The sequence below is a fragment of the Passer domesticus genome, chromosome 18 (assembly GCF_036417665.1).
Source record: "Passer domesticus isolate bPasDom1 chromosome 18, bPasDom1.hap1, whole genome shotgun sequence".
NCBI classification, from domain to species: domain Eukaryota; kingdom Metazoa; phylum Chordata; class Aves; order Passeriformes; family Passeridae; genus Passer; species Passer domesticus.
Window position 1 is genome coordinate 12,175,495 of NC_087491.1, and position 27,641 is coordinate 12,203,135.

General features: G+C 48.8%; 2 protein-coding genes across 2 annotated transcripts in view; one reads left to right on the forward strand and one right to left on the reverse strand.

The window, feature by feature from the left end:
• The window catches only part of NEK6 (NIMA related kinase 6), a 44,799-nt gene extending 39,038 nt beyond the window's left edge, over nucleotides 1-5,761 (forward strand). Inside the window, exons 9-10 of the mRNA XM_064393895.1 lie at nucleotides 1,878-1,991; nucleotides 4,742-5,761. Coding sequence (XP_064249965.1) covers nucleotides 1,878-1,991; nucleotides 4,742-4,852 — 225 coding nt within the window. The 3' untranslated portion in view covers nucleotides 4,853-5,761. The remainder of the gene's footprint in view (nucleotides 1-1,877; nucleotides 1,992-4,741) is intronic.
• Nucleotides 5,762-7,187: 1,426 nt separating this feature from the next.
• Nucleotides 7,188-26,959, reverse strand: PSMB7 (proteasome 20S subunit beta 7). Its single transcript, XM_064393896.1, has 8 exons — nucleotides 26,814-26,959; nucleotides 26,571-26,664; nucleotides 26,362-26,459; nucleotides 25,950-26,090; nucleotides 25,304-25,419; nucleotides 17,348-17,406; nucleotides 7,790-7,941; nucleotides 7,188-7,343 (listed from the first exon to the last, which is right to left on the reverse strand). The coding sequence occupies exons 1-8, from the start codon at nucleotides 26,873-26,875 to the stop codon at nucleotides 7,232-7,234; spliced, it is 834 nt and encodes a 277-aa protein (XP_064249966.1). The 5' UTR covers nucleotides 26,876-26,959; the 3' UTR covers nucleotides 7,188-7,231.
• Nucleotides 26,960-27,641: the final 682 nt, after the last annotated feature.

Sequence of the window (27,641 nt, forward strand, 5' to 3'; positions counted from 1 at the left end):
GGACATGATGCCACATAGCAGCACTTAACTTTGACATTGGTAATCAGAGTGATTTTTATTAAATCTTATCAATATAGTAGTAACTGTCTTCATTCCTCACTTCTTGTAGATATCTGTCAGCAAGATAACTTGGAGGGGATAAAAATAAGTTGTTAATTCCCAGAATGTAGCTACAAGCAATGACTTCAGCAGCTCTGGCAAGATGATCAATTTAAACACTAACAGGGATTCCCATCTCTGGATGTTTGAACCAGCCAGGCTGCGTGGTGGGCGTTTTCCATGGAGATCTGCCTGGCCTGGGGTAATTGCTCTAATCAAAATGTCAGGAGCAAACCCCAGCGCAGCATCACAAACTGCAGTTAGTGAGGTACTGGGAGTGCCTGTGGTCATGGCCCTGCAGCCCTGACTGCTGCAGTCACAACTGGGTGCTCTCTTTTTCCACTTTAATTCCCTACATTTGCCATCCCAAACCTCACAGTGTGTCCTTTTCATTCCTTCCCTTTTGCACATGAGCACTTAACTAAACCTGGAATGAAAAGTTAATGGAATTGGAAAAGCCCTCTCAACCTCCCTGGCATTATTGATGTGTTTATTGAGATCCTGGAGACCCTGTTTAACCCTTGCTTGCTTGCTGTGTTTTCCCTAATGCCCCCATTAGTGCTGTCCCTGGAGCAGCCCTTGCTGGGTTCTCCAGTTGGTTTTGGCTGACTGAGAGCAGTTTCTATCAGTCCTGCTTGGGGAGTAGAGTCTCTAATTGGACTGTGTCATTTTTCTCCTGAGTTGCCTACTGCTGTCATGACAGTAATGAACTAACAGTGACACTTCACCTTTTGCCTTCAGAAATCTTCCCAACACTCTTGCCCAGTGCTGGGTTCTTTGGGATCCTGTCAGGAGACTCTTCACCCTCAGGTCTGTGGGTTTGTGAGGAGTGACTTAGTGTTACTCCTGGTAGTAGTGGTGAGGAGTGAGGAAGAAACACAGGTTTCTTCCCCAAGTTCTTCAAAAGACAGGTGTGTGTTTTAAAGCCAGGGTGGTTTAACTTGGTGTGTTCTGCAGTGCTCAGCACTGTGTGAGAGTGGTGGAGAGGTTTTGGTGAGACCCCCTGGCTGCAGTGCCTGTGCCTCTGGGAATGCAGCCCACCAGAGCTGCTTCTCTGTCCCCAAGTCACTAATGATCCACAATTGTGGCTCCTCACTGTGGGTTAGAGGTTGAGGGTTTGGTATTGGCTCTCTCCAGTCCTGCTGGGAGCTCCCTGTGTGTCAGAAGGAGCCAGAGTTCTCCAGACACTTCCACTGCACAGGTAACAACCAACAGCCCATTAACCATCAAATAACCCCCTCAGTGTGCAGTGAGAAGCATCAGCTTCACTGGCCTCGGGCTGAAACTGAGAGGAAAAGGAGCAGATTGATGAAGAATTTTCAGTGGTTTTGTTCTCATATCTACCTGGGATACTCTTTTCTAAATAGCAGATTTCTGGCAGGATGAACATTTGTTTTGAGGTTGTTTAGGGAAGATGAAGTACATTGCTCATGCAAGATTCTTCATCTTCTAAGCAGCTAAATGTCCAAAGATAGAGAGAAATTGTTATATCTGAGAGGGTTTCAGAGTTGTCTCAGAGCCAGTTGAGTTCTTGCTGATGGGCTGGTGGTCTGAGCATCCTATTTCTTGTTTTTTTTTCTTGGGAGCCCTGGCAGAGCCTGGCACCAGCCCTACAGGGGCTGCAGTGCTGGGGTCTCGGAGCAGCCTGGGCTGGGGAGCAGCAGCATCCCTTGCTCTGATCACTGGCAGAGAACAGGATTGCCTCTTGGAAACTGGCAGCACCAAGGGCTCTCAGATCCTTTGTGTTTCTGAAACGTTTTCTGTTTTTTCCTCTCCAGATGGCAGCTCTGCAAAGTCCCTTCTATGGAGATAAAATGAACCTGTTTTCTCTTTGCCAAAAAATAGAGCAATGTGACTACCCACCTCTTCCAGCTGAACATTATTCTGAAAAGGTAAATTGGGAGTGTGGTTGCAGGGAATGGGGAGGTGCAGTGAAGTTTCTCCAGGCACAGGGACAGGGAACCCAGGAGGAGAACCCCCCACACCTAGGGAAGGACAGGGGAGGGCCAGGGGGTCCTGGATACTTGGCTGAGCAAATTATTTTTGTGGTGTCTCAATACTGACAAGCTAAATCAAGACAAAAAAGATTTCTTAATGTGGGCAATATTGTGAAACTGAAAGCCTATGATGCTGGCAGAAACCAGCAGTGAGCTGTGGGAAATCCCTCTCCCTGTTTCCTTTCCCATAAAGCATTTCATAAAAGAGCTGATGTTTGTTTATGAAGTCTTCAGTGTGTGACAAAGTGGGGAAGGATTCATTTTAAGAAAAAAAGAAAAGCTATTTAGTTTAATAAGCACCTCTACAGCAGCTGTCCAGGTTTGTGTGCTGGACATTGGGTTTATGCTGCCCATCCCTCGTGTCCCAGCTCCTGCTGGCCCAGCTGCACTCTCGTGTGCTGGCTTTCCTCAGGCCCTCTGGAGATGAGCTTGACTTTCCTCTGCCTCACCTAGACACAGCAGCTGGTTTTCCTTAGCTCCTCGTTTCTTACAGTTGCCTTCTATTTGAAAGGAAATGGCTAATGGCATTCTGAACGTTCACCATATCCTATGGGGTTTTTCTTTTGTTCCACTCTACCTCAGCATCCTGAGGAGGAGGAGGGAGCCGGGAAATGCGAGCACAGCCGGTCTGGCCTCCGCCCTGGGAGGGACCCTGCCCCAGCCACGCTTCACTTCTGGCTTTGCTTTTCCTTGCCAAGTAACTCCTGCAAAACGATGCTTTGAGAACTAGTCTGTAGAAGTGAATTTTGAAATTTTTTTGCCCCAAGCTCCGTAGCAGTGCCCAGCTCCATGCACCCCCTTGCTGTGCTGCTGCAGCTTGCATTTCAGGATATGCCTGTTGGCAGCAGGAATTAGTGTAAGCTGACAGATGTGTTTCCTGTCTTTACAATTACTGTCTGTCTGCTTCCCTCTGGCAGTGCTAAAGAGTGTGTGCAGTGCAGTGATAGTCGGGGTGAGAAGGGTGCTTTGGAGCTCGGAGGCGCCGCTCCCAGAGCTGCAGATGGTTCATGCACTGTTAACAGCATGCTGGCCAGGCTGCGCCTGTGGCTGCAGCCCTCAGCTGCTGCTGGTGCTCACTGGGACAGCACAAACAGGGAATTGGAACAGGGCTGCAGCACCAACAGCATCCAGTGTGGTGTTTCCTTGGAACAAGAAAGAGGAACGAGGCAGGGTGTGGGCCAGAGCCCGTGCTTCAGTTTCCTTTCAGGGATCTTCCTCTCCTCTGTGGCCTTTTGTGCCTCACCAGCCCAGATCCCCCGTGAGCAAGTGCATGCTGCTGGAAGCAGGCGGAGCTGGGATCCAGCCAGGACTGGTTTTCTATATTGGGAGCAGATTGGCTGGTAACTGGAGCTGCTGATCCAGGCTGGGCCCGCTGGTTCCTGTAGGTGCTGCAGAAGTGCCCGGGCTGTGTTTCAGTGCTGCAGGCACAGGGGAACACAGCTACTCTTTGGACAATGGTGCTGACAGCACAGGCCCTGGGCAAACTCTAGAAGCATTTCCAGTTGTTTGTGGGAGGTCTGTGGTCAGGGCTGGTATGTGTTCAGTTTTGGGGTCTCAGGCCTGTGAAGGCTGCAGTGTCCCTGCCCTGAGAGTCACCAGAGAATGGGGCAGGGCTGGGCTGGCAGCAAGGACTGGGCCTTGCTCCATCAGAGCTGGGAACCTCGGGTACGTTCGTTAATGCAGCTGAAGCCCTGTGCTTGATAGCTCTATGGCCATGCTTTTAATTACCGGTGAAATAATTGGCACTGTGGCTACTGGGAGGATGTGAGAAGATCAGAGGCTCAAGGCTGTTTTTCCTGGTGCCTCAGGGGTACCAGCAGCTTTCAGTGTCTGTATAATTAAAAGCTACAATCTTTCATGTGCACAATAAAGAGGGCTGGGAGGTGGGGAGACTCCAGCCCTTCTGCATTTTATTTATTACACATAATCAATGACCAGTTTCTCTTCCTCATAAAGGTTTTTTAGGAAGCACCAGGGTCTCATGGCTGTGTCCAGTAGCTTAGGATCCACAAGGCTGGTCAGACTCGCTGTGCTGGAAGGCTTGGGCAGGTTTGGTGCTGGGGTGGTGCAGGAAGGGCAGCACAACTGCAGCTCCTGAGAGCTCTGCTCAGGCTCCCCCTTTCCTCAGTTCCCTTTCAGTGGCAGGTCCCTCCTCACCTCCCACCTCAGTCACATCTTGGAAGTGATCTCGGGTTTCCTTCCTTCCTTTGTCTTTGTCCTGCTCGTGCCACGGGGCCTCCCTCTGTCCCATGCTCTCCCCAGCCCTGGCTGCACAGGCTGGGTCCTCCTTTGGGATGTAAAATATTCTGGGGTTGGGGAAGATCTAAATCTTTAATGAAGATGTGGTGGGAAAGGTTCTTCCTGGCTCTTCTGGAGGTGGGACATGAGACATGAGACAGACCGTGCCTGGATTCTGCCCTGCAGAGGTTCCCTGTCGGGGCAGAGCTCCCGGAGCCCTCAGGAAGGCAGCAGAGTCACTCCTGTGCCTGTTGTGTCTTTTCCCTCTGGGGCAGAGCTCCCAGAGCCCTCAGGAGGCTCAGCAGAGTCACTCCTGTGCCTGTTGTGTCTTTTCCCTGTCGGGGCAGAGCTCCCAGAGCCCTCAGGAGGCTCAGCAGAGTCACTCCTGTGCCTGTTGTGTCTTGCAGCTGCGGGAGCTGGTCAGCATGTGCATATACCCCGACCCAGACCAGAGGCCTGACATCGGCTACGTGCACCAAATAGCCAAACAAATGCACGTGTGGACCTCGAGCACATGAGCCAGCAGCCAGCACAGCTCAGTCTTACTTGAATTCTTTCTCTCAGCTGAAAGGTGCCAGCTCACACAGGTGGGAGCCTGAGCACTGGCAGCAGAGGCTCCATCATCTGCAGGTTATCTGACAAGGACTCTTACAGGTGGTTGTGCTTTAACGTGAAGATTCTGTGAGGTATTGCAAGTGATTCTTTTTATTTTTTATTTTTAAGGCAAATAACGTTACGGATGTAGATCATTTAAGGGTCCTTTCTTAAAACTGTCGTGTGTAATCTAGGATAGCAGCTATTACCGAGGGCTCAGCGTTTGCCAGACCTTCTATCTTAACTGTAATGTGAAATATTGAAATAATTCCTTCAGTGAAATCACTTTATACTAATGTAAGGATTACCATAGATTTTGTGTAATTTGTATAACTGCTACTTTGCCTCTTCTGCAAATGGTTAATAGCAAATTCAGTTTTTACTTGGTATATTTTAAAGCAGCCATTTATGTTTTTATTAATTTCCTCCTCTTCAGACTTATGAACTGGGAAGGGTTGGGGGGGTGGGAAACCCTTTTGTTTCATGATTTCTTTTTTTTTTAATTGAAAACTTAAGAGTATTTTGCTGATGCGTTTCTCTGTCAGAGATGAGTTAAACATGAGCCTGGGGAAAAGAAGATAAACATGCCAAGCAAACCCCTACCAGCCTTGCTCCTGCAGAGAATTGCTCCTTTCCCTCCTTTTTCCCTTTTGGAAAGGTTCTTCACCTGCAGGTTCCTGTTTAAAACCAGTGTTTGTCAAAGCCAACTCAGCTTTGGTGCAGAGACTTTTACATGTTCAATAGTACATCGGGTACTATCGGTGGAACTTCAGCAGTGTTTTAAACACTTGGAAAATTTTTTAAAAAATAAATGAAATGCTTTGTGTATGGAATTCTGCATAGGATCAGCCCCTTCTCTCAAACTGTGAAAGCTCATTACAGAATGTGAATGTTTATAAAATCTCAGCCTGATCTGAAGGAGTCATCGTCTTTAACTGCATGAAAATTGTCAACCAGCTAAATTCATTCATTGAATCAATGATTTGTTTCTTTACTGTCGATGGAAACACTCACTGCCTTAGAACAGCCGTGGATTCACGTTCCAGTGTGTCCATTCCATGTGCCTGCCAGGAGGAGCAGGGCTGCTCCAGAGGAAATCCTTCAGCCTGTGCTGCTCCAGTGCCCTTCCACTGGGACAGGGGCTGTGCCAATGTATACCTTTGTGTGTGACAGTTCAAATGCAGCCTGTGCCTGTTTTTTTTCTTAAAGAAAGCTTACAATCCTTAACTTTTTTGAACTAAGATTAGGGTTAGGGGGTTACATACATATATATGCTTTTAGTGGATTTTTTTAACCTACTTTTCTCTACTTAAAGGAAAACTGCAGTGCCATCTTCAACTACTTCCTGTAAAATTTGGGAATATTTGTATAGGGTCCCAAGAAAAGCCATTAATTGCTGTGAATATGGTTGGTATCATTAATGGAAGGTGCCATTTACTGAGGCTTCTCAGCAGAAAGTCGAGGCTGCTGCTCTTGGGAGAGATGTGGGAAATTTAAATCAGCAGGAGAATGTCGTGGAGGCACCAAATTGCTCCCACCATTTCCATGCCAACCAGCCTGGTTATTTATACCAGCTTCTTTAGCACTTCCCAGAGTTCAGCCTGAACCTCTCTGGTTCCACTGCAGCTTTCCTTGGAGCCATGGCTTCCAGGGAAGCTCAGCTCAAATATGAGTATCTGGAGAAGTCTGGTCACTTTCTTGCTACATGAAATTTCCTAGTGCTTATAAAGAAATGTATTTCAAAAGGTAATTTTTTGCAACTGTGCCTTTTTAGATAAATAAAATAATTATTTCCAAAATAAACACCTTTGTTTAAAAAACAAAAAAGTCGAGTATTAAAGGTCCAAATGGAGGTGAATAACAAGCCACTCAGATTGAAATGATGCTGGATCTGCCCTGTCTACAGCAAACAGGGAAGCAGCAACATCAACCTCCCCTGATGAGCAGGGATGCCCTGCAGTGAGCAGGAGGGCAGTGTCTGCTGGAGGGGGCAGGGGCAATTCAGAACCACCAATGCTCACTGTTTTCCTACATTCTGTTACATCAAAACGTAGCAAATGCAGAGCAGTGTTACTCCTGCTGTTTTGCTCCTGGAGTGAGGTAACACAGCAGCTCCTTTTGTGAGGAGTGGGGCCTGGAGGGGAGCACAGCTCTCACCTGCTCATTCCCCTTGGGCTCAGCCCCCAGGGCTGCTCAAGCCTCACCTGCTCTAAAGGAGGAAGGGAGAAGCAGCAGCAACCAGGTACAGACACACAGAGGTTGGGCAGAGCCTCTTTATTCTGCTCTCAGAGCACCCCCAGGGCTCAGGATGTGTCCATGGTCTGCACGGTCTCATCCACCACCTCGAGCTCCAGGTGTGCCACATTCTCTGTGAGAACAGCAGTTGTTCCTTTTTCACACTTGTACCTACCAAACCTAGAAAAGAAATGGGGGAAAATTAGTCTGGAAGATGGTACAGAGAAAAACTTGCATTTAAAATTTTAGAACTGATCAGCTTTAGACATTTCCTGTAGAAGTCCAAAGTAAAGAAACTCTGCTTTCTGCAAAATCTGTACAGAGTTGCAGATAAACCAGCAACTGCAGGAAACTCTTCACAAAAACACTGCCATGTAACTGGACAGTTTTTATTGAAATTGGAGGGCTCTCAGAGTGGGGAGGGACATTTGTGCTAAAAACCAAAGAACAAGCAATTTACTTATGTTTTGCAGCTCTAGAGTTATTCTACCACTGTAACACCCTCTGTTCAGCTGCTTTCAGTTTAGCTAAAGTCCTGCAGATGGGGGAACGCTGCCAGAGCTGGGAATTAGTGCAAACAGGCCCTGCCAGGCAGAGCAGGCCCCACAGGAGCCGGGCTCACTCACCTGTCCCCCTTCCTGTTGGCCACGTCGTAGGGCCGCAGGAAGTCCAGCCTGCTCTTGCTGATGACGCAGACGTCGACGTTGCTGCCCGAGCCCAGGTCGTTGTAGATGCCGGCCGCGATGGCGTCGCGCACCAGCTGCTTGGCCTCCTCCTCCTGCAAGGCACAAAGCTCTCGCTGCCCAGTGCCCTTCCCAGCACTGCCCTGTGCTTGGACAATCAATGGCACAGCAAACCCTGCAGTCACCCGCAGCCAGAGTGCTGGGGTTGGGGACGGCCGTACCCCGAAGTGAAGCTGAAGAGGAACGTGGACACACAGGTGGGGACTCTGCTCAGCCCTGCTCAGCTCACCCAGCAGAGCCTGCTGGAATGCTCAGGCTCCCAGGCTCACTCCTCATTGCTTTGCTGCTATTTCACACCTTGGCACAATCCTCTGCCACCAGACACCAGAACAAGAGATGGGGTCAACGCTGAGTTTTGTAAATGCGGCTTTTTCCAGCGTGCCTCATTCTCAGCCTGTGTGTGCCAGGACCTGCCCGTGCCAGCAGCAGTGCCAGCAGCAGCAGCCCCACTGCAGCTGCTCCAGCCCCGAGCCCAAAATTAGCTCAGCTCCCACCTGCCTGCCCCGGGCCTGCCCTGCTGCCCCTCTGGGCAGTGGGAATGACAGAATTCCTGTGCCAACAGCTATGGCAGTAGGGCACAGCCTCCCCTGAACTACAGAAATAGCAGCAATTCTTACTTCACTCCCAGTTTTACAACTATTACTCCTTATAAAAAATAAAAAATTGAATTACACTTCCTACCAAGCTGACTAGAACAATACAGCCATGCTGCAAAAATAATTCCTGTACCTTTCCTTCAGTGTTTTGGGCAATAAAATCCTGATAAGCAAGTAATTCCTCACTTAACTGACATAAGACTGTCAATGATTTGTTGCAGACTAAGGTTATTTCAGTACTATAGTGAAAGTAAATAAACTAAAGAAGTATGTGTGGATCTGTTTTAAGAACAAAGTGGTAGCAAAAGCAGAGTAATTTTAAGCTAGATAAGTGTTATGTGTATAAAAGCAGCTTAGGAAAACTACAGCACATAGGTGGAGTTTGTTCCACTCTTCTTTTAATTTCATTTTTTAAGTCAACACTGCAAACCTCACAGAGTCCTCTAATTTAAATCTGATTTGCTTTAAAGATGTACTCTATCACCCTACTGTTACCAGAACAGTTAAAAAATACCCAATAAAGTGCAGTTGGAAGAGCTGAGCTGAGGCAGCCACTGCAGAGAGCCCAGGCTGTAACCTCAGCTCCTTCACTGACACAGTGCAGCTCAGTCTCTGAACATGGAATAATTGTAATTAGAAAACCCTGCCTCAGTGCTGCTTCCTGCTCCTCTTCTGACAATTTACAGAGCTGAACAGAACAGCCACAAGAAAAAGCCCAAGTATTCCTCACAGAGATCCTGCACGGAGTTCAGCAAGGACTGCTACTTACACTCACAAAATAAGGGCTTAGCAGCAAAGTGCTGACACAGTCTCAAGTACAGGGCCCTCAATGAGTCACTATAATAATTAATCTTAAAAAACCCTAAAAGTTCAGAGTATATAAAAGGAGCACTTCCTGCTTTATGGTTGCAAAGACCAAGCTAACTGGGAATATCCTCCTCTGGGGCCCCCAGGGCTCCTTAAATGAGATTACAGCTGCGTGATGAAGGGCACGGCGAGGCAGCAGTGACAGGCAGCACTTTATGGAGCGATCTGTCTGTGCCCATCACGGCCCACAATGTGTCCCTGGGCCCCAATGTGCAGCTCCATTCACCTGCTGTGACAAACGGCAGCGCCTGGAGGCGCGGCTGGAGCGGTCAGCGCCCGGGCTGGGGGCCTGGGCTTCATTACCCTGCCCACAGCACCAGGGCAGCAGGCTAAAATAAATAACTCAGCACGGAAGGCTCATCTGAAACACCGTTTGATAAATTATTTATAACACAGACAATTGTCTGCATTTAATATTGGCGCTACTGGTAGCGTCTTTAAAAGATGATTTATGTGTTGTAATGCCATTAAGCTTTATATGGGCCCACTGCTGGCTGTAAAGTCTGCTGAGATTTAGAGAATGAGTTTTAAACTGTCACTGCAACATCATAGTAGATAGAGGCTGTATTAAATCTTTACTTTAAACCTGTTATCTGGAGAGTTGCAGTTTGCAGACACTCAGAGCTGATGGATTGCCTCTCACAGCTGCTGTGCCACGAGTCCCAAACAGCACCAAGCAGCAACTTTTACACATTATTCTTGTATATGACTTGGATCAACTTTCTCTTCTCACTTAAGCAATTTCCAAATTTCAAGTGCTACTGAAGGAAAAAAGAGACTTTCCTACAGGAGATGAGGCCAGTTCTACATTGTATTAATACTGTCTTCACTAATGACCTGTAAACAAGTTTATCATGCTCCAGCAGCAAAGGCAGCAGCTGGAATGGCTTTGTGAACACGATTTCCTCACATTTTGTAACTTCACAAGCCAATCAAACAGAATATGTCTTTTCCAGATTTTAAAACTTTAGATACTCCTGTTTGTTTTTTTCATACCGAAATAAAATTAATCCTTTCTGCAGATCAGCAGGATTGTGTTAGAGATGCAATACATAATGCAGTTCTCCAAAGCAATTCTTAGGAAGATTTGAAATGCAATGCACAATCAGTACAACATCAACATAAACAAGTGTTTTTGTAAGAATAAACAAATGCAAATACTTATCATAATAGCCTTTTACAACGAGATTTGTTCAAATGCTACCATAAAGAAAGCTGATACTACTTAAAATCTCCAAGACTTATATGGGAAGAGAAGGGAAGAAAAAAAATCAGAAGCTTCAGGAAGGAGAATGGCAACAAAAAAATAAATTGATAAAGGCGTGTTGGAATTTGGGGGTAGAAAGCAATCCTCTTGAAGGACACAGGCACCTACAGCAGCACAATTAGAGTCTGGGAGAGAACCAGCAGTGTACGGGAGTGAGGGGCTGGGGAGGAGATCAGTCTGACCTGGAAGAGATGCTGAAGTCTGCTCCAAGTCCAAAGAGAACAAACCTGAGAAGCAAAGGACTTTCTGTTTCTTGTGAGGGGAGGCTGGAAGGCTCCAGCAGCAAGAATAGATTTGGTTTGGCTGTCAGGAAAGGGGCTGGCATGTGTCATTTAAACCACTCAGGTTTAACAAATCGCCCCCCAAAAAAGAGCATTTCCAGTGCTGCCTTAGAATAAGGACTGACACAACTTGTCTCTCTTAAAAAAAATTTAAATTAAACCTATGTGTTTTATGTTTGGATTCTTTGTGACTGAAGTGTCAGTAAATGTTTATTTTTCTAACCATCCTCTGCTAAGAACTTTCAGATAAACTGCTCAGTAGTCCCCAGTAATTATTCTCAGAGATAACAGTTCTTCCCCATTCTGAGGAAGCTGCTCGTCCCCACCCCCTCTCTGATATCATACACCACCAGTATAATAAACCACGTTAATATTTCATACCAGGGTGAAATATGCTGGAGTATCAATTCAACATCTGCTGTCTTTAGGGTACTGGCGTCCCGCAGAGACACTTTCAATTTGTAATTGAGTTCTATACTGAATTAATCAGCAGTTTATCTTTTTTAGTAAAATAACGTCTTCCCCACTAACCTGGATTTACATTAACAATTTATGCCAAATTACCTGCCAAGACAAGAAACTTATATGATTCGGAACTACTCCTCAATAACATTAGCTGCTGTGTGTCATTCCCTGCACGGGGATTAGTACAATCCATATTTCCAATGCCACAGAATTAAATTACAAGCTCTTCTCACAACTATGGGATTTCTTTTAACACTATTCCCATTCTCTGAACTAAGAATGATTACAAAAACTCATTCAATCCATCACTTAGTAAAGTTCATGGGTTTTTAGGGAACTGATTCTCAAAATGGGAACTGGCTTAACAGCACCAGAGCTGTAATTCCTGCCTGGCTGCAGCTCCTCCTCTGGCCCCTCTGTGCTGCTCTGCAGTAACACACTGACCCTCAGCCACCCAGATATGCAAACCCTGCAAAAGAGTACAGTTAAAGTTACTTTATGTTACTGCATATAAAAAATTAATATCAAGCAATAACACGTCTGCCTTCAAATAAAGCAAACTGCCCATCTGACCATTGCTTTACCTCTGACAAAAGGATGGAAGGGAATGAAGGTCAATGTTTTATTTGGAAAAGAAGCCTTGGGCCCTCTGGTAATATATCCTTCCTAATACACAAAATGCTCTATAAAGCCAGGCTGGCTCCCTCCTCCTCCTCCTCCTCCTCCCTCACAGCAATTGCCCTCAGCCCCGCCGGCCTCGCCGCGGGAGCAGCGCTCGGGCTTCGTGCCATGTGAAATATCTTCCAGTACATTTTGCCTGTGTTCTGCAGTTATGGGAGATATACAAACTGGAACAATTTAAACTGGAACACCTGCTCCTGAGAAATGCATCAAAAATAATTACCTGTCCTCCCCCTGCCCTGTGCAGTGAAATGATCTCTTAACACAGAGCCCTGCTTCTGGCCAGCTTGTCGGCATTATTACGGACAAAGTTTAAGTGTTACTTTCATAAAGGTGAAGAAATTGTTGCTCTTTGACATGCAGCAAGGCCCAATTTACACAAAGGTAACATTTTTTTCCCTTGATACAGTCTGCAATCAGCAAACAGGAAGGCTGCACTGCCGGGTATCTCTGGGATCTCAGACTAGTGCTGCCAGCAGTGTCCCACCGACCTCAGGACACAAACCAGGCTTTCATTCCCTCAGAAAGCACCCCACAAAACACCTCTCCTGCAATCCCAGCCACGCCAGAGCACACCTAGCTGGCACATTCCAAATCAGCCCAGATTTCCTGTTTAACACGAGTTCCACAAAGGGAATCGATCCACGGCACAGTTCTGTGAAAGATGATGAAAACAGTACAAACTGTCCAACGTGTCAGGCAGGAGCCAGGCTGCCACAGCATAATTGTGATCTAACCTAAGAATAAGAAACAGGTATGATAAGCCTTTATTTTCTGGCTGACTGTATGCACTAAGACCTGATATTTACCCATGGAAATCCCTGTCTCCAGGAGACACGAACACAGCTATGTCAGGAAAGCTGAAAACTGCAGTGCCACAAGCTCTGGCAGCAAGGAGTGAAGATATGCCACTAACAGCCTCAGTTGCTGTCACTGGATAATGAAATACACAGGCACAGAAACACAAAGTCCTGATTTTTGCTCACCAAGTCAGGTTTTGTCTCATCTCCCCCCACCCCCATTTACTTAATTCCATGTTTGACACCAACAGGGGTTCAAGTATCTCAGGCAGGCTCTGCAGCCCAACTCCCCCAGTCTGGCTCGATGTGCATTGTCTGCTGCCAGAGCGGAGCCCAAGCCCTCGCAGCGAGCGGTGACCGTGCCGGAGTCATTAGAGCTGCCACACCTGAGCCCGGGGCTGATCACCATCGCTAATGAGCGGGCTCGGCTGCAGCCTGTCACTGCTCCCGCCCCTCTCCCGGCACCAGCACCAACGAGACAACTATTGCTGAGCCGTAGAGACTTTTGACAGATCCCAAAAATAGCTCAGCATTGTTGTCAGTACTTCATAAACAAAAATAATTCTACCCTATTGAGGGACAGTAGGAAATGTGAGCACAGGAACATTTGAAGGATCTTTGTGTCAGCTGCTTAAAAATGGAAGAAAGTTACATGTTTTCATAAGATTTTGTAGTGTGCCTGATGCATTTTTTACTGAAATAAGAGGTGCACAGCAAAAGCTGCATTCAGGCTACTTTGCATTTCGATACTGCAGAGGTCCCAGAGCACATGGAGCACCCTGAGGAAAGCTCTCTCCGTTCCTCAGCTGCTTCACTTACGGATCAGGGGCTGCTCAGAAGTGCCTCACAAACCACTTCTCCCAAACCTGCCTGCCAAAGTGCTCACCAGATGGCTCCCAGCCCGTGTGGGTGCCACCAAACAGGTGAGGCACTGCAGAGCCGTCACTGGGGACAGCAGGGGACAGCAAGCTGCAGGTTTTGGGACAGCACAGCTGCTGCAGCACCGAGTGCTCCATGTGGAACACGCTCACAACAGTCCTCTCTTATTCATCTTTCTTACCCTCCAGGGTATTTTTGTTTTTATTCAGTACCGGTTCATTTCCTGCCACACTTAAGAAATGGTACAATAAATGACTGTAAATATAATCTCACACATTTGTGGTGATCTATCCTAGAAATAATTATTGAGTATCTGCCAGACTATCTCTTATCTCCTGTCTTCCACCTGTTCTGCTCCTGAACTCACAACTCCTTTTCCTGCAAAAGTTCTGTTTTCTGTAGCTTCTGATTCTCTTCCTTTTGGAGCCTCTTTACTAAACCTGGCTGTTTTGATGAAATTCAGAAAAGAAATTAAGTTACAAGCAGACTTTCCTTGCTTAAACAAGAAGTCTACAACATAGCCCCACTGAGCATCAAGTAATTCTACAGACAAAATGTTTCTACTTTTCAAACACTAGAAATCAAATACCAGAAGAAAATATATCCCCCTCCCCATCTCCTGAGGAATTCAACCACCACAGGATATATAAACCCAGAATTCCAGCATTTAATACTGTAGACATTTTTTTTCCCAGCTTACAATGCTTTCCATATCCACTGACTCAAAGTATTTCCCTGCTATTGTTTAACACCAGAAGGCACAAATGCATTTACAAAATGACTGCAAGGTTTAAAACTAGTGGTGACTCTATTGGAAGAAAAATTGGCTACAATGAAAGATCTAAGCTGGAAACATTCCATTAGATGTGCTGCTCTTCCACTTACGGTTTTTTAAAGTAGATCTATAGCTGCCCACATGACAGATTAATATTGTTCCACAGTAGTTAGGTGCTTGGCATTACATTTTTGAAGCATCTAGAGGCCTTCAGGGCTGAAAGTGTTGCCATCCTCAGCGATCTCTAATGGTTCCTCTGGAGGCCAGCAGCCCTGCCTCCATAAATCAGCTGCACAAGTGGCACTCGGGGACGTCACCATCCATCCCCACAGCCCCCCTGAAGGACCCCGGGTAAGGATCCTCCCCAGCACTGCAGCCAGGGAAGGACCATCACAGCTGGCACTGATAAAGCATGTGCTGCTTAAATCTGAAGACACACTAAGTCTATGGAAAAAAACACATCCTGCTGGTGTTAGCATGCCTCAGGCACTGGGAGAAGCTTCAGCAACTCATCTTCAAAAGGCAGAGAGCCAGGGCTCTAGAAACCTGCAAAAATTGGCTAAGCCTGCAGTCTTTTTTTATTTTATTATTTTTTTATTTTTTTTTTAGTTGAGCATCTTCAAAGTCTACGATTCTAACTGTAGGGCACAGCAGCTGCCACTGCAGATTTGATCCTCTCAGCTTTTGGCAGCTCTCAACTTGAAATTCTAGCAAAAGAATTTTTCAAGTTGCTATTATTGCCTGTCATGGATTTATAAATATTGTGCACTATCTGCTGTGGCATGGCTCTCCTGGGACACCAGTGCATGCCAAAAGCATAACAGAATGAAAAACAGTTCCTATTCTTCAAATAAATGCTAATTTTTTTTAACTGTGCTCACACGATGCGTTTGGTGATCAGCTTCAATAGTACAGAATATATATCAGAGGCAAAAAAGCTGATTGTCTTTTCCAGTAGTATTCAGCTGCTACTTTCATTAAGCTTGTTTAATTACATTCCAGATGCTAATTTGCAAGTTGATACCAGAGGGTGCAGGACAGTTTGCCTTTGAATCATTTTTCTGTGATGTGATGGTCTTGAAGCACACCACTACCCTCCAGTAGCCCTAGCAAGCTATTCTGACAATTAGTGCAAAAGAAAGGAGCATTGATCTTGACAGAAAAATAATAATTTTCTACCAATTTTTTTAAATGAGTTTCCAGCAATTTTATCTTCATTGCCATTTCATACCCAGTTTTATGTAAAATATACATAGCATATTTCAGATTTAATCTGGATTCATTTCAATCGAAATATTTGTTATTTTATTAATTTATTTTTTAAAAAAACCCACATCTGACTTAGAATGTAAATATAAACTCACAGCCATAACAGAATATGAGAAGTGTTTAAGAGTACCATTGAGCTTCATCACATGAAACTTTGCTGGTTTGATTAATACAATTCCTGAACTGTTATTAGATAACAGATTAGCCAGGAAAACCAAAGGAAGGGTTAAGGTGCATGCAAGTCTCAAAGATCTAAATATCTATTTCAACAAATTGGTAGGCTGCATTTCTACATGCTTGTTATAAGTGACTATCTGCTGCCACTTATGGTTGTGTGTGAAGACAGTTTAATGAGGATGACCTTTCTAAATAGGAAAATTTAGAGATTTACCAGTTTTTGGTGCCTTTTTCGGCTGCTCTTACACAAGAAATGACTTAAAATCCAAGCTTGAAAGCTAGCTGAGAATAAATGGAAACCTGAGCTGCACAGCACAGCTCTTTGCCACTTGTGTCTTGGAAAGAGGACTGTAGTGCTGGAGCTGCTGCTTCCAGGGATGTGCAGCCCGTGTTTGGAGAGGATGGCACACGTGCCAAGTGCACGGGCACACAGCAGGCTGGAAAAGAGCCTCTCATTCTTACAGCAGCACGAGGGACAGGGAAAAACAGTCTTCCTCTCTCTCTCTCGTGGCTCTATCAGCCATCTGGTGTGAGGATCCTTCCCACAGACACTTGGGAGCCCGTTAAACAAATTCCAGTATTTCTGAGAACAATTGTAAATATACTTGAGGCCAACAGTCCAGCATCTTCAGATGCTGCCCAAATCACAGCAATCCTGATCCCAGTGTGTCCCCAGCTGTGCACACCTACAGCTCTCGCTCAGGTACTGACAGGACAGGGGCCAGGGACAGCTGGAAAACTGCTTTTTACTAATGCTGAAGCAATTAACTAACAGCAAACTTCTCAAAACAAGGTGGGGCAGCTGACTGCTTTTTAAAAAATCTGCTGGAATTGCACACTGTGATGCATCAGGAGCTGTACCAAGGTACAAGAGATCATCTCACATTTCAAACTTCATTTACCAGCTTTGTAGAGAGGAACTGTGGATTTATGGGACCATCACCTGAAACCACAGGGCACTTCACGGGGAGGAAATGACCCACAGCAGCTGCATTACAAAAATGAGGGCTGAAAAATCTGAAGGCTTTTAGTTGCATTCTCTTTTCAAGACTGAGAGAAAAGGACAGAGGAACAGAAAACCAAAAATATTGACTGTGCAATGGCTGGTAAATTGCTAAGCAAACTATAACCAGTAAGCTGAATGTTTTTAAAGTCTTCACCTACATTCAAATTGCACATCTCCCCGCACATTAATACAGCTTCTTGCATATTTATTTATTTTACCCATCAATTTTAACAGCTTTGCAGTAAGCTGACCTTTGTATATTTTAAGTGCAGCAAAACAGAGCATACTTACCTTTTTTAGAGTTTCAAACCTCCTAAATTCTTATGATGTGAGGATTGCTGAGAGAAGGAACACTGAGGTTGAAAGCCCAGGACTTACCTCCATGTCGGGTTTGTATTTATCTTCAAACACTGCCATGGCCGCGAGCGATCCAGAACCTGTGGGACAACACAGCACACCCCTCAGCCAGTGCATTTAGCTATGCAAGTTTTTAGAGAAAAACACAGTACATCTCATCAGCACACACCAAGGTGAAGCCCAGCACAGCTTCCTCTGCTCTGTACAGTGTCTACACTAAGCCAGAACCCGATTTAATCCTGGGGGCACAGCTTGTGGGCACAGACTCAGCACAGGCCCATCCTGACAGCCTTTCCTTCTTAGCATCTTGAACATAAGCTACAAAAACGAGGTTAGAAACAGAGTTAAGGGAATGCCACAGTTTGCAGTCCCTGCTCCTCCATCCCTCCCAGCCCTCTTGCGTGCCTGCCCCTCTCAGAGAGCTGCTGGAACGAGGAGATGACTCCAACCCTGGGGATGAGCAGCCCAGCAGAGGGAACAGGGCAGGGGGCTGCAGTTAAACAGTTAATTGTGCCCTGCAGTTAAACAGTCAGTTGTGCTCCTGCTCTGTGCCATTATCTTCACAATCATGAACAATACCAGCTGAACAAAGTGCCACAGACAGACCCAGGAGCTGAACGTTCCTCTCCAGAAAGGAGGAAGTACAGGTGCAGTGATGGAACAGGAGCCATCTCTGCCCAAAGCACTGTGACTGCAGGGTTATAAATGTGCTTTTGTGGATTAACACAGAAAGCAGGATGGTTCTATCTGAAACTGTAAACTTGCTTTGTTCAGGAAGAGTGAGCCTTCAGGAAGATTTTCTTGTCTGTCGGTGGCCCTACCCATATTTCAGAGAGCACTACTTTTGGGGAGTGAATAAAGTTACCTGCAATTTTTTACTCCAATTAGAAGATTTTTTGGCATTTATTACTTTTTAACTTGTTTTGCATAGTGCTATCTGTTTAGCTGGGTCACAGAGAAAGCCATATTTCCCATTTAAAATGATTTGTGTATATCGCTTGACCACCTCAATGGTTTAGTGAAAGCAAAAGGCAGCGATTAAACAGTTTCAAATGAGGTGTCCTGCTGATTTTATCAAGTCTGCTGAATGTATAATGAAAAAGGAGAAGCTGACAGTGACACTGTTGAGAAAATACAGACTACCTTAGCTGAACCATTTAAGGAGGTCCAATTATAGATCAAATTTAAAGGGTTGAAACAGCAGATTTACAGACACAAATCAATGAACATGGTAATCCTGATGAATATGACAGATATTCCTGTTACAGAATATTGCTGTGGTTGAGGATCATTACCTTTACAGTACCAAATACATCACATCTAAAAGCAGTAGGACACTCTAAGTATGCACTTGTATTGCTGGCAATGACTATTCATTTACACTTTGGAGCAATACACAACTCCATTTTTTAAATGCTGAAACTGAGAATAAAGATTTTAAAGCAACTAATAGCAAAACTGAACTGCTGATGCAAACAGCTGATAGCACAGAACAAATCACAAATAAAAGGAATTTTACTGACCCTTCAAACAAGGTCAAAATAAAGCAGGTGCCAAAACAAATAAAGGAACCTGAACAATAAAACAATAATTCTTCTGGAATTATATAGGAATATTTCTAATGAGAGAGGGAAAAAAAATTTGGGCTATGGTCTCAAACTGAACCCACATTCTTGCTACTCCCAAATGAAGGCTGACCATGAGCTGAGTGGGAAGCCTCAAAGCTGGAAAACAACCCCATTCCTGGGGAAAGGGACTAGAAAAAGAGCAAAAAAGAAAGTATAAAATGTAATATCTGACCAAAATTACTACATCAGCTATTTAGTTGGGGAAAAGTGATCTTAAAACTCCTAGTGACAAATAAAAAATTATCAATAACACAATTGCATATGTGGCTCATGCTGAATTCCTCCAACTCCTTTTAAAAAGAAGTTCCCAAAAGAACTATGAGCAGGAAATCAGTAACTTATAAGACAAAAAACAGGAAAAGGAAAAAGGCAGGGGAAATGTTATGTTACAGTACATGAAATCCTTTATACATAAAGAATTACACTTAATTATTTATCTCACTATGTTACCAAGACACAAATAAATGCCAAAACCACTATCAACCTTAAATAAATAAATCCAGACAATCCTACAATGTAAATTTTCAAAGAGTTGTTTAAAGTCTTAACTTAATTAAACCTACATGTAGACATTTACATCTGAAAACCAAGATCCTAAGGAGGTTCTGGCAGAACAGGAAGCTGAATAGACTCACTTCATTTTTTCTCTAGTGCTTAGAAATCCTAAACAAGCTTCCATTTAAAATTTCTCTCAGTGAAAGCCTCCCAGCACAGCTAAGCATTCTCTGAAAGAAGAGAATTCCCTGATCTTACACAGCACAATGAAAATTCTTTCCTCTTCCTAGCACCAGATGCAAGCCCTGTGTTTTCAGAAACACCAGTGCATGCACATGTGTGTCTCCATCAGTGTCCCACCCCACTGTGCCACCTCCCTCCCTATCCCTGTCCCTGTGCCACCTCCCTGTGCCACTGTGCCACCTCCCTGTCCCTGTGCCACCTCCCTGTGCCTGCCCAGCCCCACTGTGCCACCTCCCTCCCTATCCCTGTCCCTGTGCCACCTCCCTGTGCCTGTCCCACCTCCCTGGCCCTGCCCAGCCCCACTGTGCCACCTCCCTGTGCCACTGTGCCACCTCCCTGGCCCTGCCCAGCCCCACTGTGCCACCTCCCTGTGCCACTGTGCCACCTCCCTGTGCCACTGTGCCACCTCCCTCCCTATCCCTGTCCCACTGTGCCACCTCCCTGTCCCACCTCCCTGGCCCTGCCCAGCCCCACTGTGCCACCTCCCTGTCCCACTGTGCCACCTCCCTGGCCCTGCCCAGCCCCACTGTGCCACCTCCCTCCCTATCCCTGTCCCTGTGCCACCTCCCTGTGCCTGTGCCACCTCCCTGGCCCTGCCCAGCCCCGCTCTCCTTCCACCCAGCCCCACAATGCTCCAGCCACTCCAGCTGCCTCCTGAAAGCTGCATTGTGACAGCAGAGCGGGCAATAAAACTGGGAACTTGAGTAAACACTGCAAGCACGGCTTTCTTATTGCTGCTCCTATAAAACCACAGAAAACTTGGATATTAAGGGTCTTTGGAGAACTTGTTTGTGTGTGGGGAAACAGCTGCTCTCTTGTCCGTGCACCCGGTGCCCACCAATAACTCATTTTTAACAAGCGTGCTTTGCCTTTATGCAGAAACGAGCCTCACAATTCCCAAACATAAAGCCTGCAGAAGGATAAAATCCAAACACAGCACAACACCATCCGTTACCTTGGGAGGGACTCCCCACCTCATGCACAAGTAGCTGATTTCAGTCACTACCAGTTCAGATTGGGCAGCAGTTCAACCTCAAATCCATCAAAACTCCAGGAAAGCCAAGTGATAATGTGTCATTAAATAATGTCTTTACCTGAGCTCAAAGCAGCACCACACCAGGTATTTATCTTAGGTAACATTTCAAACTAAGCTCTGCAGAAGTAGGAAATTTTCTTTGCTGGATTTATTTTTTCCATATGTTTAAAGTTGATGTCTCTTCTGTATGTGAGCAATAGGACTAATTAAAACAAAGGATAATTAGCAAAGTCATAATTTATTAATCATAATTATTCAGGAAAAAAACCCTTTCAGATCTTTAAAACCTGCTATCTATGCTTACACTTAACATGAAGTAAAAAATGCCATCTCAACTCCAAAGAATTTACTTTGCATGTATTTTCAGTAAGCTACTTCAGAACCAAATATTCAGGAAGCATTAATCTAATATCTACATACATTAAAATATTGACTGCAAATTCTATAGGACTATGGAAGCTGAACTACTCTGAGGCAAATGCTTTTCTATGAACCAGGTGAGTTATGAAACAGTAAGAGAATTTACTTCTTTAAGTAACACTGGTCATTTCCTGAATTTTCTCAACCAAGGTGTTAAATTTTCTGCATGCAACTGTAACAAACTGACTTTAAAAATACCATCTGGTCTTCACTCGAGCAGTTGTACCACTTCAGTACTGATTTAAAGTGAAAGATTATTGTTGATATATAGCAAAAAAGTGCAGCTCAGTAATTTTCGCTGTGAATTAAAACTGCAGGAGCTTTTCTAAAGCAGAAGCACTGGATCTTTTCCGCAGAACCCTCCCTGCAGACAAGCTCTCCTTGCCGGGTACAGTCCATCTCCTCACCCGAGGACCTGTTTGCTGCCACACCAGAGGATGTGCTGAGCTTTGGAGCACCATTTAGCACTTCCTCATCCATCACTGCCAAGGCTCCCTGACAGGGCAGTTATTCACCGGCTCTCATTGTTATTCAATGTGCTGCTCATCCCAGGTCCGGATCCCGATCTCGGACCGGGATCATTTTTCAGCCTGGCTCCTGGCCGGGGCTGGCTCCCAGCAGTGGGAGTTCTTGCTCTGCAGCACGACACTGCCACTGCACTCAAGAGCTGATTGATGAATGTGAAGCACCACTGGCACCAGGGGAGCAGCTCCAGCCACCAGAGACTCCTGAGCGCTCCGCCTGCTCCCGAAAGCCCAACCGCACTCTTCAAGTGCTTTAATTTTATGCATGCATTTCATTATAAGCCTTGGCCAGAAGCTCTCCTAGACAAGCCAAGCAATCAGACAATCTTGCATCGTTTGCTGAAATCCAATTTTGTCCTTGGTCAGCATAAACAGTTTAATTTGATGTGCTCACTCCTGAGTAAGCACTGTGTACCTTTAAAATCTCTCCTGCAAGGCAGGACACCACTGTCCATCCACACAGACTAGCACACCAAAATAAAACTCAACTTCTCCACCACCCTTCCTATTTAATACTGAATTTGCAGAAGTTAACTGGCCAAACACACCTCCCCTGATTTAATAAACTGCCTTTTGAACATCTGGGATAAAATGCACTGAAAAACAATAGATTAGTCTAAGTAAGACTGAAATACATTTCCAACTGCTATCTTAAATTTGACTTTTCATAGTTTTTCTGCTGTCTCATTCTATCTTTCACCTATATGCATTAGCTAATTTTTTACTAAAACAGATGCTGGTCACTGGAGGGAGTGTCAGTGCACCAGGGCTGGGAAGGTGAAGGATTGATGCTGAGGAGGGCTTTGTCTGGCAGCGCGGCCAAAAAGAATCTGTGGGCACCACACACCGGGTACTGCCCAGAGCAAAGCGAAGTTCAAGCTCACGGAACGTAACCCTCTGATATTCCACTTCCCCCTCGTTTGAACTTAGCTCTGCCACCATGCTAGTTTTGTGAAAGGAAAGAGGAGCTGCCAGGATTTTCCCGACAGGCCGCGTTTTAAAGCTTTTAAAACGGAGGTAGGAAAGCCAGCATGTGTGGAAAGGAGAGCGGCTCTCGTGGCCCGTTCGGGCCGGTCCCGCTGCTCTCCCAGCCCCGTTCGGGCCGGTTCCGCTGCTCTCCCAGCCCCGTTCGGGCCGGTTCCGCGGCCGTGTCAGCCCCGCTCGGGCCGGTTCCGCGGCCGTGTCGGCCCCGTTCGGGCCGGTCCCGCGGCATCTCGGCCCCGTTCGGGCCGGTCCCGCGGCCGTGTCAGCCCCGTTCGGGCCGGTCCCGCGGTTATGTCAGCCCCGTTCGGGCCGGTCCCGCGGTTATGTCAGCCCCGTTCGGGCCGGTCCCGCGGTACCTCGGCCCCGTTCGGGCCGGTCCCGCGGTACCTCGGCCCCGTTCGGGCCGGTCCCGCGGCCGCGTCAGCCCCGTTCGGGCCGGTCCCGCGGTCGCGTCAGCCCCGTTCGGGCCGGTCCCGCGGTCGCGTCAGCCCCGTTCGGGCCGGTCCCGCGGTTATGTCAGCCCCGTTCGGGCCGGTCCCGCGGTTATGTCAGCCCCGTTCGGGCCGGTCCCGCGGTTATCACAGCCCCGTTCGGGCCGGTCCCGCGGTTATCACAGCCCCGTTCGGGCCGGTCCCGCGGTATCTCAGCCCCGTTCGGGCCGGTCCCGCGGTTATGTCAGCCCCGTTCGGGCCGGTCCCGCGGTTATGTCAGCCCCGTTCGGGCCGGTCCCGCGGTTATGTCAGCCCCGTTCGGGCCGGTCCCGCGGTTATCACAGCCCCGTTCGGGCCGGTCCCGCGGTTATCACAGCCCCGTTCGGGCCGGTCCCGCGGTATCTCAGCCCCGTTCGGGCCGGTCCCGCGGTTATGTCAGCCCCGTTCGGGCCGGTCCCGCGGTTATCACAGCCCCGTTCGGGCCGGTCCCGCGGTTATCACAGCCCCGTTCGGGCCGGTCCCGCGGTTATCACAGCCCCGTTCGGGCCGGTCCCGCGGTTATGTCAGCCCCGTTCGGGCCGGTCCTGCGGTTATGTCAGCCCCGTTCGGGCCGGTCCCGCGGTTATGTCAGCCCCGTTCGGGCCGGTCCCGCGGTATCTCAGCCCCGTTCGGGCCGGTCCCGCGGTTATGTCAGCCCCGTTCGGGCCGGTCCCGCGGCCGTGTCAGCCCCGTTCGGGCCGGTCCCGCGGTTATGTCAGCCCCGTTCGGGCCGGTCCCGCGGCCGTGTCAGCCCCGTTCGGGCCGGTCCCGCGGTATCTCAGCCCCGTTCGGGCCGGTTCCGCGGCCGTGTCAGCCCCGTTCGGGCCGGTTCCGCGGTACCTCAGCCCCGTTCGGGCCGGTCCCGCGGTTATGTCAGCCCCGCTCGGGCCGGTCCCGCGGCATCTCGGCCCCGTTCGGGCCGGTCCCGCGGTTATCTCGGCCCCGTTCGGGCCGGTCCCGCGGCATCTCGGCCCCGTTCGGGCCGGTCCCGCGGCATCTCGGCCCCGTTCGGGCCGGTCCCGCGGCATCTCGGCCCCGTTCGGGCCGGTCCCGCGGCATCTCGGCCCCGTTCGGGCCGGTCCCGCGGTTATGTCAGCCCCGTTCGGGCCGGTCCCGCGGTTATGTCAGCCCCGTTCGGGCCGGTCCCGCGGTTATGTCAGCCCCGTTCGGGCCGGTCCCGCGGTTATGTCAGCCCCGTTCGGGCCGGTCCCGCGGTTATGTCAGCCCCGTTCGGGCCGGTCCCGCGGTTATGTCAGCCCCGTTCGGGCCGGTCCCGCGGTTATGTCAGCCCCGTTCGGGCCGGTCCCGCGGTATCTCAGCCCCGTTCGGGCCGGTCCCGCGGTTATGTCAGCCCCGTTCGGGCCGGTCCCGCGGTATCTCAGCCCCGTTCGGGCCGGTCCCGCGGTATCTCAGCCCCGTTCGGGCCGGTCCCGCGGTATCTCAGCCCCGTTCGGGCCGGTCCCGCGGCCCCTCAGAGCCCACAGCCCCGCGATGACGTCACGCGCCCCAAGGCCGTGCCCGGCCCGCTGGCGCCACCCAGCGGCCGCGCGCCGCCGCAGCGCCCGGCCCCGCTAATTGCGGGCGCTAATGAACCCGGCCTGCCTGCACGCTAACGAACCCCGGCACCGGGACAGCAGGAGCACAGGAACCTCCGCCACCTCCCGAGCTGGTGTTTCAGCCAAAGATGCCAGCCAGAAACAGAAAATATTACTGAGAATCCATAAACGTGTGTTTTCCCACCACAGAAGCAGCATAAATGCTGCACCAGGCACAGGCTGACTGATGTACTGATCTGATACACTTTGTTTTCAGATCAGTTCTCTGATACATTTATTTGAACTTTCCCTTACACTTCCACAGCTCTACCAAACGTAAGCTTCCCTCTAAAATAACCCAACCTCCCAAACAATACACAAGTTCCCCAAGAGAGATTTGTACGAACCACGAGTCAGGACAAATCTGAAAATCAAGTTTCTGAGGCATCTTTTTTTTTTTTTCCCAGCAAGATTTTGGGAACCCCACAATTCCTGTGCTTTAAGGCGTGTAGCACACAGAGCAGCGTTCCCAAAATCAGTTTTCTGGCGGGTGAGTTTTAGCCCAGCCCGTGTCTGTGAGCAAACAGAAGCGTGCACCCCTCCCCTGGCCGCGAGGCACGCACAGCCCCGAGCAGCACTCACCCATGGTGACGTAGGGCAGCTTGTCGGTGGAGCCGTGCGGGTGGATGCTGTACAGGTGGGGGCCCGTCACGTCCACGCCCCCCAGCACCAGCGCGGCCCCGATGTAGCCCTGGTACCTGGGGAAGGCTGGCAGTGAGTCTGGGGCCCAGGGCCGGCCGGGGCTGCAGCACAGCGCAGGGCTGGGAGCTGCTCCCTGCTGTGCTGCACAGCAGCAATGCAGCGAGAAATGGACCCACACACGGCTTGCTTCAGTGGCCAGCAGGCTTTCTGAGCCACTGATTCCACTGCAAATCACCCCCAGCTTTACACAAGCCTGCACATGACTTTGCTACTGGTGCAGCCTTCTCACCACAGCAGTTTTCACAGGTGTGGTTATGTATTAAACTAACACCCTTCTGTTTTTGTTGTGTGGTCACTACATAATTCCGTAAAACCCCACAGACTCCATTTCTCTTCCATCTCAGTTAACAAGCCCATGAAGCAAAGAGCAATTGTGAAATCTTTCCTGAAGAAACATTTCATAATCGAAATCTTGATATGAAATTGAAATCTTGTTATGAAAGTCAAGCAGGCTGGGGCAGAAGGCTCCTTAAGCACTGTTTGGTGCTTTACCAGCACGGGTGACAAAGCAGAACCCTCCACTTACCTGAAGAGCATCTGCTTGAGCATTCTGTTGGCAGTGACCACCCGAGGGAGCCGTCCCGTGGACAGGGAGTGCAGCTCCAGGTTGGAGGAGATCAGCTGAGTCGTCATCTCAGTGTCTGCAGCTGTGCCCGCCCCGCAGCAGCTGAGGAAAAGGAGACACAGACAGCTTCAGGCAACCAGCAGGATTTTCTCATTGTAAAACTGAGGGAATTAAGTCCTCGCACAGAGAACATGAAACAAGAGAGCCTGCTTAAGTGTAAATGGAATACCACGAACCCCCAAGCCTTGCTAATAAAATATCATTTTAAAACAGAGCTTAATATTTGCTCTTAGTAAAGAACGTGGCTAAAAACCCTCAATACCAACATACACAACAAACAATTCACTCCCCGACAAAGCACTGCAACACTTACTAGATATTCGGGGAAATGAAGTGTATTTTCGAGCAGTTCTTGTCAGCAACGACCATGCCCTCCGTGGCTCGGGTGTCCGCTCCCAGGACGACGCCATCCTGCGGGCAGGGAGAGTTACCCCTCGGCCGGGAGCTGCTGGGGCAGCCGGGCCCAGCGGGCTGACTCAGCAGCGCGGAGCCGCCCGGGCCCGGCCCCGCCGCCCGCCTCACCTTGAAGATGACGCCGGCGATGGTGGTGCCGGTCTTGCGCGGCGCGGGCACCCGCAGCCCCTTCTGCACCAGCTCGGCCTCCAGGAGCGAGTTCCTGCAGACAGCGGCACGCTGGGCCGGGCGGCACGGGCCCCCGCCCGGCCCGGCCCCGCGCTCCCCCGGTCCCATTCCCGCTCCCGTCCCGTTCCTGTCCCGTTCCTATCCCGCTCCCGGTCCCGCTCCCGGTCCCGCTCCCGGCCTCACCGAGCGCAGTTGTCGAAGCTGAAGCCGCCGGCGGGCGCGCGCAGCACCGACACGGCCGCCATGTTCCGCCGGGCACGGGGGGCGCGAGCGCTTCCGGGGCAGCGAAATGGCGGCGGGGCCGCGCGGAGGGAGGGGCGGGGCCGAGAGCCGAGGGGCGGGGCCGCGAGCAGAGGGGCGGGGCCTAGAGCCGAGGGGCGGAGCGAGAGCCGAGGGGCGGGGCCTAGAGCCGAGGGGCGGGGCCGAAAGCCGAGGGGCGGAGCCGAGAGCAGATAGGCGGGGCCTAGAGCTGAGGGGCGGGGCCGAAAGCCGAGGGGCGGAGCCGAGAGCAGATGGGCGGGGCCTAGAGCCGAGGGGCGGGGCCGAAAGCCGAGGGGCGGGGCGATAGCAGAGGGGCGGGGCCTAGAGCCGAGGGGCGGAGCGAGGCCGCGCGCTGGGGGCGGGGCCGCGCGCTGGGGGCGGGGCGGAGCGGGGCGGCCGCTGGGGGGCGCTGCGTTGGTTCCTCCCATTCAAACTGAGTGAAACTGACCCAAAACCGACCCAAACCGACCCCAAAACCACGTGTTCTATGGCAAATAATAAAATAAAATAAAATAAAATAAAATAAAATAAAATAAAATAAAATAAAATAAAATAAAATAAAATAAAATAAAATAAAATAAAATAAAATAAAATAAAATAAAAATTTAAAAAGCCCATTTTAAAAGTTGCAGGAGTTCTGCTGTATGTCACCAAAATTAATTGAGTGCTTTGTGAGTAAGCTATATCCAGGCTCCAGTTTAACTTTTCCTCCAGTGTCCCAAACCTTCAAAGGGATGCTCAAATGTATCC